We start from the raw sequence: 15,599 nt of genomic DNA, 5'->3' as shown, positions 1-15,599 counted from the left end.
TGGTTATGGATTGTAGTGGTTTTTATTGATATTTCATATTATATTCAATCAATAACAATAACAGTACATCTAATAAACTGTACAATTTAGCCCAAATAGCAAACACAATAACTGCAGGTAGTTTGTGTCAAACGCCTGTTTAGATGAATTTTGAGCAGATTAGTTTTTTTACTTTTAACTTTTTATATTATGTTTTTTGACGAATTCAGTATTTTCTTCTCATTGTTCTCTTAACTCTTTGGTTGTTTTAGTGGTATACTTTTCTAATGCAGTATGAGGCTGTTTTTTTTGTTTTTTTTTATGAATATAGCTTGTGTTCAGGTCTTCAAAGTTTGGATCTTAAATAATAATCTGAACTTTAAAATAGTTTTCTTCACATAAATGAATGAAATGCTGAGATACAAGCCTACTGTGTATATTGTTTCAGTTTTCTTACACCCTTAAAATCAAGAAGGCTTTTCCACCCCCCATGAAGTTTGGCGACCCCTTTAAGGGGTGGCAGAAATATATGCATAAACATATATCAATATCTACTTGGAAATGCACCAAATTAAAAGATTTGAACTCAAAAACATTATTGTGTCACATTAGTAAAGCACTGAATAGAAATATCTAAAGGTGGCATTAGAAATCAATACATTGTTTTATTTCTAAATCTTCAATGTTTTCAAAATACATGTCTATTTTCATTGAACTTAAGCTGTTATTGCTGTTTTTAATATGTGGTCATAACAGGTCATTACATTAATTTCTAATTAAATTAAAAAACATCTAAATTAATGTGTTCAATGTGACAGCATTTGACACGGAGGCATCAGCTGGGTGTTTTTTGCCATCCCTTGCCACCCTTCTAGATCCACCCCTGGACACATGACACATGACTTGGACTTGACTTGACAAAATCAAAAAAGAGGTGGGTGGTCATCTGCCTCGACCAGTTGGGGTGAGAGAGAGAGAGGGAGAGAGAGAGAGACAGACACAGACAGACAGACAGAGGTACACAGCAACAACAGTAGCAACAACTACACTAATAGTAGTGACTGATGATGATGAACATGAAGAAGATGATGAGGACGACAACAACGGTGGGGCACAATGAACAGTGACCACAGCAATAAGAGTAACTGTAGCAACAATAATACTAATAATAATAACAATAATATCAGTGATATTAGCAATGGCAGTCAAGCAGGACCATGGCAGGAGGCTCCACCAGGATCCATGAGAACCTGCGAGACGAGAAAGCACAAGAACTCCGGGGAAGAAGTGAAGTTAGTAACATGCATTAATGGGACCGAACCACAACTGGAAGCTGGTTCCACAGGAGAGGAGCTTGGTAACTGAAGGCTCTGGCTCCTGTTCTACTTTTAGAGACTATAAGAAAAAGGCTTGCAACTCAACTTGAACTTGAACACCAATGACTTGTGACTTGATTTGGACTTGAGCCTTTTGACTTGAAAATCTAATTTTTCCATACCACAGGCTCCATTTTGGCCATTGTACAACAATGATCTAAAGTTTAAAGTGTTAAGGGTTCCCTCCCCGACTTGTATGATGTTCACCCAAAACAAATGATGAAATGCAGCTATGTACATTATGGGAAAAATAATATGTTTTCCAACATTATTAGAAACTTTAAAATGAAACAGTATTAACGTTAGAAACATTAGCAATTGTAAAAATATACAGTATTAACAGGGAAGCCACTTTGAAGCTAACTTTAATGGATGTTGAAGTTTTCTTATGACTGAAATTCCAATATTATCTAATGGATTTGCAATGAAGGCACATAAAACAAAAGAAAATGCACTGTAGGCAGCAAAAGGACATTAAAATCAATTGTAAATGTATGTTTTTATATTGTTTGTCTCTCTGTTTGTCCATACTTGCCATAAGATTAAGATTCCCAGTCTTGCCTAGATGAACAACACAGTCTCATGTCCTTCCTCATATGGTACGGTGTTGCCCTCAGGCAACACACCCATTTTTGGCCTGTCAAATCTTCATCATTTCCTGGAACTTTTCCATCTGGAAAAAAATATATTCACACTAAAAAGTGACTGGAGCGGCTGTGGCTCAGAGGAAGAGCGGGTTGTCCACTAATCGGAAGGTTGTTGGTTCGTTCCCTGGCTCCTGCCATGTGTCCATGTGTCGAAGTATCCATGAGCAAGATACTGAACCCCAAATTGCTCCATGTGTATGAACACATTGTTTCTGGGCTTTGCCATCACTGTGTGAATGTGTGTGAAAGGGTGAATGTGGCACGTAGTGTAAAAGTGCTTTGAGTGGTCAGAAGACTAGAAAGGCGCTATACAAGTACCGGCCCATTTACGATATCAAAATGTGTCACCTAGCTGTGCTTCACTCCTGAAAAAAACTGCTTCATGGAGTTCAATAAGCACTGAGCAGCAACACCACAAATGATGGCAACGCATGTCAGGAAAGACACAGGGGACTGATAGGAATCATGCATTGAAATGAAGGAGCGATGATCAAACACTGGAATCTGACACCAGTTTCTTGTTTTGCAAATGGTTATGATCTTTGTTTTGATAAGTAGTTCATTTAAAGTTTGAAGAATTACGCTTAGACTCTTCATTCATTTCAGTGGGTTGTTCCACAATGGTACAATGTTGCCTACAGGCAACGTTAGGACAAGTAACCCTTTAAGATAGTTCCTTTTATAATATTTTTCAATTTAAAATGGCATCTATTGTAACCTGTTGACACTATTGAATCTTTTAAACATGTTTATGAAATAAATGATGTTCAAATTGAAAAAAAAAAAAAAAACACTCTAGCACCATTACGATACAATGTTGCCTACAGGCAACAAACCCCCCAAAATTATTTTGTTTTTATAAAATTTCTTTAGATTATGTTTATTTAGTCTATTTTAAGTAATAAAAACACTCCAAACTTTTTTTTCCTAACTGGCATCATGATGTGTGATCTCGGTCTTGCCTAGATGAACAACACAGTCTCATGTCCTTCCTCATCTGTGGTGGCGCCTTCAGACTTCACCAGCCAACATTACCATAGAAGCTGGGAGGCCACTGAAAGGCTCGCTCTGTTGCCCGCCTGGTAGCCCCCTAACGGGATTAAGGGGGGATGTGGTGAGGTGGTGCTCCTGCTCGGTGTAACTCACTCTGATGTGATTTCCATTTGTCTGGCCTGGCCTTTACTTTCCCCTCTGTCTAATCCTTCACTCTTCTCACCGCCGCCCGTCAGCCACGCTAATCTGCTGGCAGGCTTTAAGAGGAGAGGCTTCCACACACACACTCTCTCTGGTAAATACAGGAGCACAGGGGCTGTTTTTACACTGTATGGGAACACACACCATCACACAGTGTTTGTGGATATCAAACTGATGGTAAGACCACTGTTAGGAATTGACTTGTTACTTTATACAAGGTGTTTTTTGAAGTCTATAGGCTGTCATTAGCTCTATTGTATGTGATTGTATGTGGCTCTGCAACAGTTTAGTGTTATGTTGCATGTGTCACTGCTTGTGTGTTTGTGATGAACAGTTTGATATCATGCATATTATTTCAAGCAAGGTAAGCAGTATGTTGCAACAGCCCTGTCTTGTTTTTAACAATAATGTAGTTTGTAATGTAAACTCTAGTGCGACTGTTATGAGTGGGCGACACCTCACTGTTGAGTCTGTTACATTAGACACAGGTAAGATAAAATCTGCCAATGCAATTATATTTTCCAGAAATGATTGTTGGTATCTTAGAGGATAATACAGGTTGCCCTCACTAGTATTTAACCTATACCAAGTTTATTTTTATTGGAAATAGGTTGAACATTGTTTTACTGCGCTGACAAATTGTTTTACTTGTTTTAAGAAAATAAACGTAATAGAGCTGCAGCAATTAGTTGAAAAATTGGTTAGCTGTCAACTACTAAATTAATTGCCAACCATTTTTATTTCATAATTTTGAGTCACTTCTTCAGATTTTTTTTCCAAATTCTCTGATTTCAGCTTCTTAAATGTGTTCTGCTTTTTTAGTCCTCTATGACAGTAAACTAAATATCTTTGGGTTGTGGACAAACAGGACATTAGAGGATGTCACCTTGGGAGTTGGGAAACAGTCAAATACTTTTTTCACAATTTTCTAACATTTTAAAGACCAAACAACTAATTGATCGAAAATGATCAGCAGTCCGTCTCTTTTGCTTGATAAATGCTCTACTATGTTCACCAGCTAGTCTCTGAAGGTGTCTGTCTGCTGTTTGCTGCTGGTGTTTTCATGATGTTATAAGAGTGGGATACAATAGTGAAGTTATGGGCCTTAAAACCAGAATAATTTATCAGTTTGCTTCTCTGTCTGTGGTTTGCTTCTAGTAGCAGAGTTGTTTTATTAGAGATTTCACTGATGTTGACAAGAGCAGTTAGACTGAATAAAACTGGGAAAAGTTGTTGCAGGTCAAAATGAGTTAAAAGGCTTCATACAGTTGAGGGGGACTGCTGGGGTGGTGATAATTCTCTGTGCATTCAACACTACATTTGAAACCTTTCACATTATACATTGTCATTTAAAACATTGTTAATATGAATAATGATGGTGCAGCACTTCAACTGGCACCGGTTCTGGTTAGTTCTAATCAAATATTTCCTGATTTGAATAGATATAAAACTAACAACCTCTCAAGTCTCAGATGGAGTTTCAATGTGTAACTATTTCTTAGCACAACAACTTTGGTGTGGTACCACTAGTGTTGGGTGCAATTACTCTGAAATTTAGTTAATGAATACATATAACAATTAGATTACATGACAGATGTAATCTAATCTGAATACCCTAACCCTAACCCTAATAAAATGTTGAAAGAGTTCCACAAAATATCATTTTCTTCTCTTTAAAAGTGCAGTGTGTAACATTAGGGGTCCAATAGTAGAAATTTAAAGTAAAAGTAAAGTTTTGCAACCAACATAGATTCTCTTACACGCTCTGAAACTGTTGTTTGTGAATGCATACTTCAGCATGTAACTCCCCCTAGAACCCTAAACTGTCAGTTCTAAATTTCTCTTTGTGGCCAGATTTAACAAACAGGATACAATGTGTTAATTAGAGAGTTTAGAGATGTAGGTAGGTGAATTTCTTCACCTGGGACAGATCCAGATTCTGTTCCTCCAGTCATCATGCTAAGCAGGGAAACTATGTCTGGACTCCAGTTTAAAACAGACATTAGAATTGATACCAATCTCCTCATCTCACTCTCAGAAAGAAAGATAATAAGCATATTTCCCCCCAATTTTTAAAATCTTAATTTGAATCCTAATTTAGTTTGTCGTGTACTATGCATATACTTTGGGTATGTATTCCCTCTCACCCCCTCAAATACCTGGCTTTATTATGTGCATTTATTTTCACTTTTTGCAGTAGAATGTTGGCACATAGTTTTGTGCCTCTACAACCTGTCAGATAAAGAAGCTACAAGCTCCACTCCACACCTCTCCAAGAGACGAGGGACAGCAGCCAGCTGGCCCTGAACTCACCATACCTCCTGCTTTAACAGGAGCAATCACATCTCATCAGAGATGCTCACTCTCCACAAAGCTGAGGCTTGCATCTGTTAGCTGTTATCTTAGCCAGACAATGTACTGTATCAAGGGTTATTATCAAGACAAGGACAGCAATGACGTAGACATACTGAACATGCTCTCAAAGATGCACAGCTCTGGGTAGGACACGTCTCACTGCTACTTTCTGCTGCTGTGCATTAGGGGTAGGTGGATGTTTTATTTACATCATTATGGTATGTTTTTTGTTGTGACCTTTTAGGAAACTTTTATGCTGCACATGGTAAACATAATACATGGTGTCCATGGTCAGGATAATACATCCACACAGAGAACTATTCCGAATGAAATGTTTAGAAATCTAATACCATGTAGATTTAAACATAGCAGAAATGACAAATTGATGTTTTGGTCGAACACTCTTCTTCATTTTGATCTTTTGCACATTTAACTCTATAAACTGTATTAAAGAAGCTGTGCAAATACATCTACTGATGCTACTGGACACATCTTCAGTGATGTTCCTGGAATCATCGGGTGTTTCGGGTCTTTCAACATCATACACCCTCATCCAGGTGACCCAGCTGGGGCTGATCAGACCCCAGCTTGTGTCCAGTTGGCGAATCTAGCTACTCTGCCCCCATGGATCTCCTCTCTTGAGCCTTGGCCATCTTGAGGCTTTCTCTGCCGCTTCAGTGGTATTGTGGATGGCTTTTCTCCTCCTCACTCCATCGATGCCTAACAGACTGAAGGCTCTGAACAGGGATCGGGCTGTAAAGCCCCTGCATCCGACCTCTATTGGGAGACACCTTGCTCTCCATCCGGCTTGTCGACGGCCAGTCCCTCGTACTTGGCGTGCTTCCTTTCAAAGGCCTCTTCCAGGCGGTCTTCCCAAGGGACTGTTAGACAAGAGAACGACATCTGGTCTTAAGGTGGTGGTCACAATGTGGTTGGGGAACTTAAGCTGTTGCTCCACCAACAGCTGCCAGTCCCTCGCAGTGGCCAGGATGCCTGCAGATGTTTTTTCTTCTCCCATCGCATCCAGGCACCCTGTTGCCTCATTCCCACTGTCCTGCAGGTTCTCTCCTCCTCGACCACTGCTCTCACCTCCTCCTGGACTAGGCGGCGCCTTTCCTTCCCTTTGGTGGTGTCAATGTGGGGAGGTGAGAAGGAACCTAGTCCAGCCCTGCCTCTTGTTACCACTCCAACCAGCCTGTTGTGATGTAATCTTGCCTCTGCTTGTCGACCAGTAATTCCAGCATTTGCCACCACTGGATCGCTTGAGTCTCTATATTGCAACACTTCCCTGGCTCTCGTTACCTTGAACTCCTCTTCCAAGGACTTGAGTGGCAGTTGCAGTTTGTTGCAGTGCCCACAGAGTGCGATGCTGCTTAGCAATCTGTTATTATATTTACTCGGTGCCTGAAATGTAGTACTGGTGCTTCTGATTTATCTCACAAGTACCCTTACATCTTATTGCATACCATATAACCGTGGGGTGGCTGTGGATCAGGAGGTAGAGTGTCAGTCGTTCACTAATCAGAAGGTTGATGGTTCGATCCCCGGCTCCCTCTGCATGTCGAATTATCCTTGGGCAAGATGCTGCACCCCAAACTGCTCCACATTGGTGTGTGAATGAGTTTGTGTCTGATGGGAAGTCTGGAACCTTGCATGGCAGTGTGTGAATGTGATATGTAGTGTAAAGTTTTTTGAGTGGTTGGAAGACTAGAAAGGCGCTATATAAGTTCATGCTGTTAATTTACCATCTTGGTAAGTCTAGGCACACACTCCACTTGGTTGGTGAGGTGTAGACATGAGGAGTGAGATGGTTAATGTCAGGGTCAAGCCCAATCAGAAACACAGTACAAGTGGGTTTTAGTGGCATACATATGGGTAAAAAATGGCTACATAACTAAGTCTCTGTAACAGTGTGTTGAAACAGTGCTGACAATGTTGTTAAAATGGATAAAACATGGGTTGTGTTGCGTTTAGGGTTAGGGTTGTGCTTGATTAGGGAACTGACACATTTTTTTTGGTCCAATTTAGGCACTGTGTTTACCACAGATTTCACCATCAACCGGCCAAGGCAGTCTTAAAAGGAAATTTTTCCTTGCCGCTGTCGCAAAGTGCTTGCTTACGGTGGGAATTGTTGGTTCTCTGTTCTCTGAAAAAAAAAAGTGTCCTGAGATAACTTCTGTTATGATGTGGCTCTAGATACATGTATAGTCATATGTAACACCAAGGGGTTTGGCCTATTCTGTAGATGAATAACAACATTTATATTTTTTAATCTTTGTTGAACACATTTGAAAATAAGGGAGGAAAACAGGTCTAAACTGTCAAACATTATTGATGGAAACAACCCTTTAACAGCATCATAAAATATGAATAACTTATAGATATAGTTCTTGTTTACACCGTTAGTCCCTGTATGAAAACTCTGTGTTTGGAGCAGTTTGGATCATGAACTGCTAAGTTGACAATTTTGCTCAAAATATAATATATATAATAATTTTCCCACATTTAGTAAATTTGTAAAATAGCGCTGCTTTTGCCATAGACATTCATATATTCATCATGCGTTATTCATGATGAATGTATGATAACATTGTGTCTATCGAATTGAACAGGTTTGTGCCTGTCTGTCTTTGTGTCTACTACACAGATGTGAGGTTCCTGACATGAGTGAATGGCCCCTGATATAGCAGACATGACAGCAGAGGAACCCCTGGGCCCATGGGTGTCCAGCCCTGTGGGGGACGTCAAGTTAATGCCTGAACACGGGCTGGAGAAGGAACTCAACTGCTGCAACCAGGAAGTAATGCACCATCACACAGACATGCCCACTGAGGAATGTTCAGCAAACACTGACAGGTAACGTAAAGGCTCAGCAGGGAGGAAACAGCACTCATACCTATGTTCTGTAGAGATTTACTGCAACTCTATACACAATACCTCTGGGAAAGTATGTATGGTTCCATCTTCTGAAGGTTTAACATAAGTTAAATACAGATAGTTGCTCAACCTTGTTTGGGTCAGCACCCCCCTATCTATAATTTAGATCCCTTACTGGCCTTAATACAATGTCCGCTAATTGTCTTTCCTGAATATTAATGTTGATTATTATTCTTGTAATTATTATGATTATGTTTTATATTATTTACTATTTATTTATAAGATTAATATTATTATGGACTTCAATTCCATGTTTTCTAATCATATAACACAGAATAATAATAATATAAATAAACAATATAAAAAAGAATAATAATAAACAGAATAAGAAACATTAATCAAAGAAGGTTGGGAACCACCGTTACCACTGACTCGCTTCCAGCTATTACATCTGTTTTGCGCCTTTCTGAATTCATGTTGTGGCTTTTGGTTTGTTTGACACCTATGGGCCACCGTCGTACAGCACAGAAACACATATTCACTTACTGTGGTCCTGTCTAACTATTCAGAAGGTTTAGATTGAGTCTTATATTTCTCAGATACTAATGGTTCAGTTATATATAAAAAAAAACAGCCATCCTCCATTCCTGGATGTAAACTAGATGTATTGAATGTATTGCATAGAGGTGGTTCTCAAACTTTTTGCTATCAGGGTCCCCCAAATTGATACACATCACCCCTGTATTTAGCACTATGTGATAAGTTAACAGTGAAGAGTGTGAAATCTATGAACAGTAACAATAGTCATTTTTATACATTCTGTTATTGAGCTAAGTTCTAGTCAATGAAATAATAGTGAAATTGAAATATTCTTGGAACGTCTGGAACCCCCTCAAAGAAATGAAATCTGCTGGATAGAGGACTAGTTATTTGTGACTTGAACAGATTGAAATTTGTGTATCCGTTGTTAAAGGGATCTAGGACCATGTTGGTTTTGTTGTTATTACTATCACTGTTTACTGTAAATGGTCTGAGAGGATAAAAAAGTGAATGACACTTAAACTAAACTATTGGTCAATTGGTAAGAATTCATTTTTTATTTGGTCAATATCTCACTGTAATTTGATAATTTGATTCTGCAATTCATTGAAATTTTGTCTTTTCTTATTCCTAACTCTCCTTATGACATTATTTATATAATATGTATAAATATGTATGCATGGATGGATGGATGTGTGTGTGTAACCTTTAAGGAAAAAGGTTGGGAACCACTGTTCTTAAATTGGAGGCCTTGAGTGTTTCTGTTTGGGGTCAGTGACATGAAAATGTATTTGAAGCCTTCTCATAAAACTACCATCAAAACACTAGTATAGAAAATGTTGACGGCATTCACACTCCACTATCCTCTGACATGACTCTTGTCTCTTAGTGCCAGTCTGTGCAGCGAGGAGCTGTTCTGTAGGATCTGCCACGAAGACAGGGACTCAGGGGAGCTGCTGTCCCCCTGCAAGTGTTGCGGTAGCTTGGCCATGGTGCACCGGGCCTGCCTGGAGCACTGGCTCACTGCCTCTAACAGCAGCCACTGTGAACTCTGCCACCACCAGTTTGCACTGGAGCGCCTGCCAAAACCTCTAACTGAGGTAGGCCCTTGCATTACACTTGTCTGTGACAATGTAGCTTTTCAACACACTGCTTCTCAGCATTCAATTGACCCTTCCTACGTCCTGGTCCTTTTGGAACCTCGATCAACTTTCTTCTTTCCTGTTCTTAGATATGCTATGTGCTAGGCTAATCTATGTTGAAAAAACAACCACATTTTGAAGATCAGTTTTTACTACCATGAAATTGTCGGGTCTCTGTAAATAATACAGTAATAATACGGAATAGGCCTTCTCTATATGGAAAGTGTTCTGAGATCATTTCTGTTATGATTTGGCACTATACAAACAAAACTTAATTGAACTGGCGAGTTGCTGCCTTCACGTTGGTGACCATGATGCCGTTAGCCAGATCACTTGTACCCCTAAAGCCACTTAGCCTGAGAGCCAGATTAGATGGTGTTTCCCTCCCTTGCTGTTCTGTAGAGGACAGCACAGGGGAGTGTATTAGTGGCCTCCTCGTCTTCCTGCTCCTCCTGTGTGGTCACAGCCAGTAATCTGCTGATTAAGTACCATGTGCTCCGCCAGGTTAAGCTACACAGTAAGCAGCATAAGCCTGCTGTCAGGCAATGCCGGACACATGCACACACATGCGCATAAACACAGTCAATGCTTTACATTAGTGATGTAGTACATAGGGAGGTGCTAGTCTTCTCTATATAAATAGCAAGCATGGTACACTCACCCAGGTGATTTCACTTATTCTGGCTGATTAGACATCTTCAATGTGTCCTGTTAGCTTTGTTGCACCTGTTTGACTGGGACCTCGGCTTTATTAAAACAGTCCAGTGAACTAACTTCTGCCAACCTTCAAGAGCAGTGGTTGTCAAAGTTACCTGCTTTTAAATATTTTGCCCTGCACCATAAGTGTCTGATTTACCGTATTAGAGACGGCATTGAAGTTGCATTGAACTTATATTGTTTTGATAGATGCACAATAATAATAATAATAATAATAATTTAATGAGAAACATGAGCTTGTGCTTCACTGACGATCTTTGTCATTATCTGTGGCAGGGAGGCAACTGCATCACTTTTTACATATTCATATTGCATATTATTCTTGAAAGATAAGTGAATATGATCTAAAATGCTGGCAGCGGCTGGCAACTTCAAAATAATACTCAGGAAGTGTTAATAAATCAGACACTGGTGGCACAGTGCAGTATTTAAGCCCTTTATATTTTTCAATATTCCTATTTTCAATGCAAGCCTTAACTGCAGTTAAATAACAGCGCTTCTATTTTTATTTAAAAAGCATCACTAACTAAGATAATGGTGCTTCATGGTGCTAATGGTGTTAAAGCTTCCCAGTACAACCACAGTCTGATGTGCTCCCACTGAGAAGATCTACTGAAGCAGGGCATCATACAAAAAACAAACTAACACTGCCAGTCTCTTGTAGAACATTGTTAAATGGACTGTACTTGTTGTATTACTGTAATTATTGATCTCTTGACCTCAGTATTTCTAAAATCCTGGTTATTAAAGAAGTTATTTTTAAGTTTAAGTTTTTCTTTTACATGTGACAGTGTTACACAACCGTTAAGTATTGTTATGTATCTATATTTAGTTTTTCCAACCATATGACCTGCTGGGTATCACCTATTTATAGTACATGCACTTACTGTACATTCAAGTTCCTAAAAGATTTATAGTATTTGTTCACTAGATATTTGAAGGTTTTTAATACTACTTACTGCCACCACTAACACAAACTGCATGCAACAGTTCAAAGGATCCAAGCATTTAGTACCACCTTCTGGCCAAATGCCTCATTCTCCACCCCAGGTGTTCTATCTGTAGATGTCCACATTTCTGACGCCGATACCTTGCCGACCACCATAATCTTGATTTTAACTGGTGTGCTCTTAACCAGCCTTCACCCTCCTTCTCCTTCCCTCCCTCCAGTGGTTGTGTTCTCCATCCATGCAGCACCAGAGGAGGACACTGTGTGGTGATGTGGTATGTTTCCTGTTCATCACACCACTGGCCAGCCTGTCTGGATGGCTGTGTGTTCAAGGAGCCATGGACCTATACTACACCAACGGCATGGAGGCCCTGGGGCTCCTGGTCCTCACACTGGCCCTCTTTACCATATATGTCTTCTGGACCATGGTATGCTGCTTATTCAGACATGTTGTGCTTATCTAACTTTCCCTAACATTAAATGCAATCCAGCCAAGTGTAAAGCCCAAGCAATGAGCTGAAAGGTGTGAACTATAGTGCACTGTACAGCTGAGGGGAATTGCAGAGTTGGATTTGGTTGTTAACATGAAAGTATTGGTAAGGTTGTCACGATACTAGAATTTTAAACTTCTAAGCAATACATGTATAAACGATACCTGATACCTTTTTAAATATCACAACAAATATGGAAAAAGTGGCCTTCACGCAGTGCTGGTACAGAAAAAAGATTTTGATTGTCTTCTCCACAATTTCATCTGCAGCTTTAGGTTGAAAATCTGATGTAGATCTGTTTTTTAAAGGTGTAGTACTGAATGGTATTGTTTCTAACAAGTGGTCTCGAAAAAGTATTGAAGTATCAATAGTTTTGACAGCCTTGCTGCAAAGAGTTTTTAACTGGTTATGGAACTGTGTGTTTAATATTGTAGCCTCTATATGACCTACATGAACAAACAAGACCATCAGAGAGAAGCTATTTCTGTACAGTTATTATTAATGCCTGCCACTGGGTCAGATTCTCCTGGGCAGAAACAGTACCGCTTTTGTCCACAGGGGCCACCAACAGTACCGCTTTTGTCCACAGGGGCCACCAAAATCAAAATGAAAGTTCCTTGTAAGTATTGACTAGAAGCTTTAACTAACTCTGCGACTTTTTAAAGTTAATCCTTCAAAAAATTTGGTTAGTTAGCTTTAAAGCTTAGTAGATAACTTTTATAAAAATGGCATTTGATTGTTGAGTCAGTGTTAGGGGTTAGAGTTAGGGACCCAAAATGTCAGTATGTGCCAACCTGGGAATGAGAGTCAACGATCAACTACCTGTCTCGGCTCTGATTGGTTGTTTTCATTCAGCCATGGTTGATTCTTGCAAATGTCATTAGGAGCACTGGGAGGAGCCAGAGGAACCAGTTAGAAGTTACCTACTGCAGCTTTAAATCCAAAATCCCAACAAAGATTAAAACTGTAACTTTGAGAATGACAGTTCTTTACCAGTTGTACTGAAATATAGTGTTTATTTGTTTCTCAGGTATCTGTGCGCTACCACATGCATCTGTACAAGACGTGGAAGAAGACCGACCAGAGAGTGCGACTGCAGATTCCCTTGCCTTCTCACACTACACATAACCAACAGACCCTGTCCATAAATACCCTTGGCAAAGCCACAAACAAAGAGACTATGGTGTAGACTGCAGTTGTAATACTGAACATACCTCAGATATAAGGAAGGATGACCCAATCCTGACATAACAGCAGAGCAGAAACCAGTGTTGGAAGACTCCTCCGAGAGCTGGAGGACTGTTACATCAGTCTCTGCAACCTCTTTTCTACCACACATGGAAACTGAGTGCCAGGAACAATGGCCCTTCCTAAGTCCCACCCCTTTTGGAACTTCTCTCCTTTCCTGTGCTACTCAGATATGCTATGTGCTCGGCTAATCTATGTTGAAAAGACTAACATTGATTTAGAAGATGGTTAAGAGATAAAAGCAACACATATATAGTCACATTTTAAGTTAGCTAATGTTAGTAAATCGCTAGCTAACCAGCTAATTAATATCATCGACATACACCAATCAGCCATAATATTATGGGCACCTGGGCCCCCTGGTGGTCAGAATATTCTGCAGCCCCATACCAACAAACTGCTCTGCACTGTGTGTTCTGACACCTTTCTATCAGAACCAGCATTAACTGTTTCTGCAGTTTGAGCTCCAGTAGCTCGTCTGTTGGATCGGACCACACGGGCCAGCCTTCACTCCCCACGTGCATCAGTGAGCCTTGGCCCCCCATGACCCTGTCTCTGGTTTACTGTTTTTTCCTTCCTTGAACCACTTTTGATAGGTACTGACCTCTGCAGACCGGGAACACCCCACAAGAGCTGCAGGTTTGGAGATGCTCTGACCCAGTCGTCTAGCCATCACAATGTGGCCCTTGTCAAAGTCACTCAAATCCTCACGCTGCCCATTTTTCCTGCTTCTAACATCAACTTTGAGGACAAATTGTTCACTTGCTGCCTGATATATCCCACCCACTGACAGGAGCCATGATAACCAGATCATGAGTGTTCACCTGTCAGTCAAAATGTTATGGCTGATCGGTGTACAAAAGATGGATGTTGTATTTCCACTTCCTCCTACTGTACAAAAATGATGCCAAAATGTCCCGGATACCTGCTGACACCTTAGTAGTGATCGGGGTTGGCTCGGCTGTCAGTCATGATGTTAAACCCCCTTTTTATATCTTTCACTAATTAAAACCAAACTTATCAGAAACACAACATACATCAGGGTCATAAGAACTACCTAAAATGACAGAAACCATTGTTGGTAAATATATGTGTTTAACTTGTACAGGTTTTCATTTGGACCATGTTCCATCTGCTAACACTGAGGCAGCACACTAACATTAGCTATCAGATGTAACTACCCAGCTAAAAAGATGTAGATTAGCTAGCTAGTTTAGCTAGCGTTTTGCAAACATTAGTTAACCTAAGATGTGACAATATATACGTCCCTTTTATCTTTTAACCATCATTCAAACAACATTCAATATGTGGTTGTCTTTTCAACATAGATTAGCCTAGCACGTAGCATATCTCAGTACAGGAAAGGAGAACGTTGACAGAGGCTCTGAACAAGGCCTGCTCAACTGAGGACATGTTCAATCATTTTTCACAGAGACAATCAACATCATCATTTCCAGGAAAAGACAATGAAGCGTTCTGGACTAATCAAGGTATTTTCACGCCTCATGGAATAAGATCAAGATGACCAATTGATGACAATCATATCTCCTCATCAGCTGAGCTTAACAGAGAATCGGTAGGTTGTAACATATCCGTCTCTGAGATTCAAATATAACAGAGGTGAATGGGATTTTGTTTGTAATGCTAAAGATCAATAAATACTAAAACATGACATTCAAAGAAAACGTGGAACAATGATTATACACTAATCCAGACCTCACTGTGAAGAGTTTTCATTGAATTTTTTTTATTTCAGCAAAATAAATCATGAATTAGTGACTGTTTCTGTGAGTTGCCTCTATGTGAACATATTCCAGATGGCGTGACAAAATGACACAATTGAGCGCCTGCAACTGACACATTAAGGCTTTTAATTTCCTTTTTTTTTATTTTAAATCATGGTAATAGGGAGGGGGTTGATATGTAACACAGGCACCTACCTGGAATCAAATCAAGGATGTTGTGTAATGGTGGTTGGCAGCAGGACATCAATGCTTTGTCTAAAGTTTTTAAAAGTTTAATAAAAGTTAAAAGTTAAAAATGGCAAGCACGGTTATTGACACATTTTACTCTGATTCTTGTAA

The 15,599-nt window shown here is 39.7% G+C and overlaps 1 protein-coding gene across 1 annotated transcript; it reads left to right on the top strand.

Moving 5' to 3' along the window:
• The first annotated feature begins 3,295 nt into the window (after window positions 1-3,295).
• zgc:158785 (uncharacterized protein LOC791214 homolog) lies at window positions 3,296-13,456 on the top strand. Its single transcript, XM_051378997.1, has 5 exons — window positions 3,296-3,373; window positions 8,199-8,407; window positions 9,858-10,068; window positions 11,998-12,204; window positions 13,298-13,456. The coding sequence occupies exons 2-5, from the start codon at window positions 8,223-8,225 to the stop codon at window positions 13,454-13,456; spliced, it is 762 nt and encodes a 253-aa protein (XP_051234957.1). The 5' UTR covers window positions 3,296-3,373; window positions 8,199-8,222.
• Window positions 13,457-15,599: the final 2,143 nt, after the last annotated feature.

This window comes from Dicentrarchus labrax, unplaced genomic scaffold (assembly GCF_905237075.1).
Source record: "Dicentrarchus labrax unplaced genomic scaffold, dlabrax2021, whole genome shotgun sequence".
NCBI classification, from domain to species: Eukaryota; Metazoa; Chordata; class Actinopteri; family Moronidae; genus Dicentrarchus; species Dicentrarchus labrax.
This window is presented reverse-complemented; position numbering and strand designations above follow the sequence as displayed.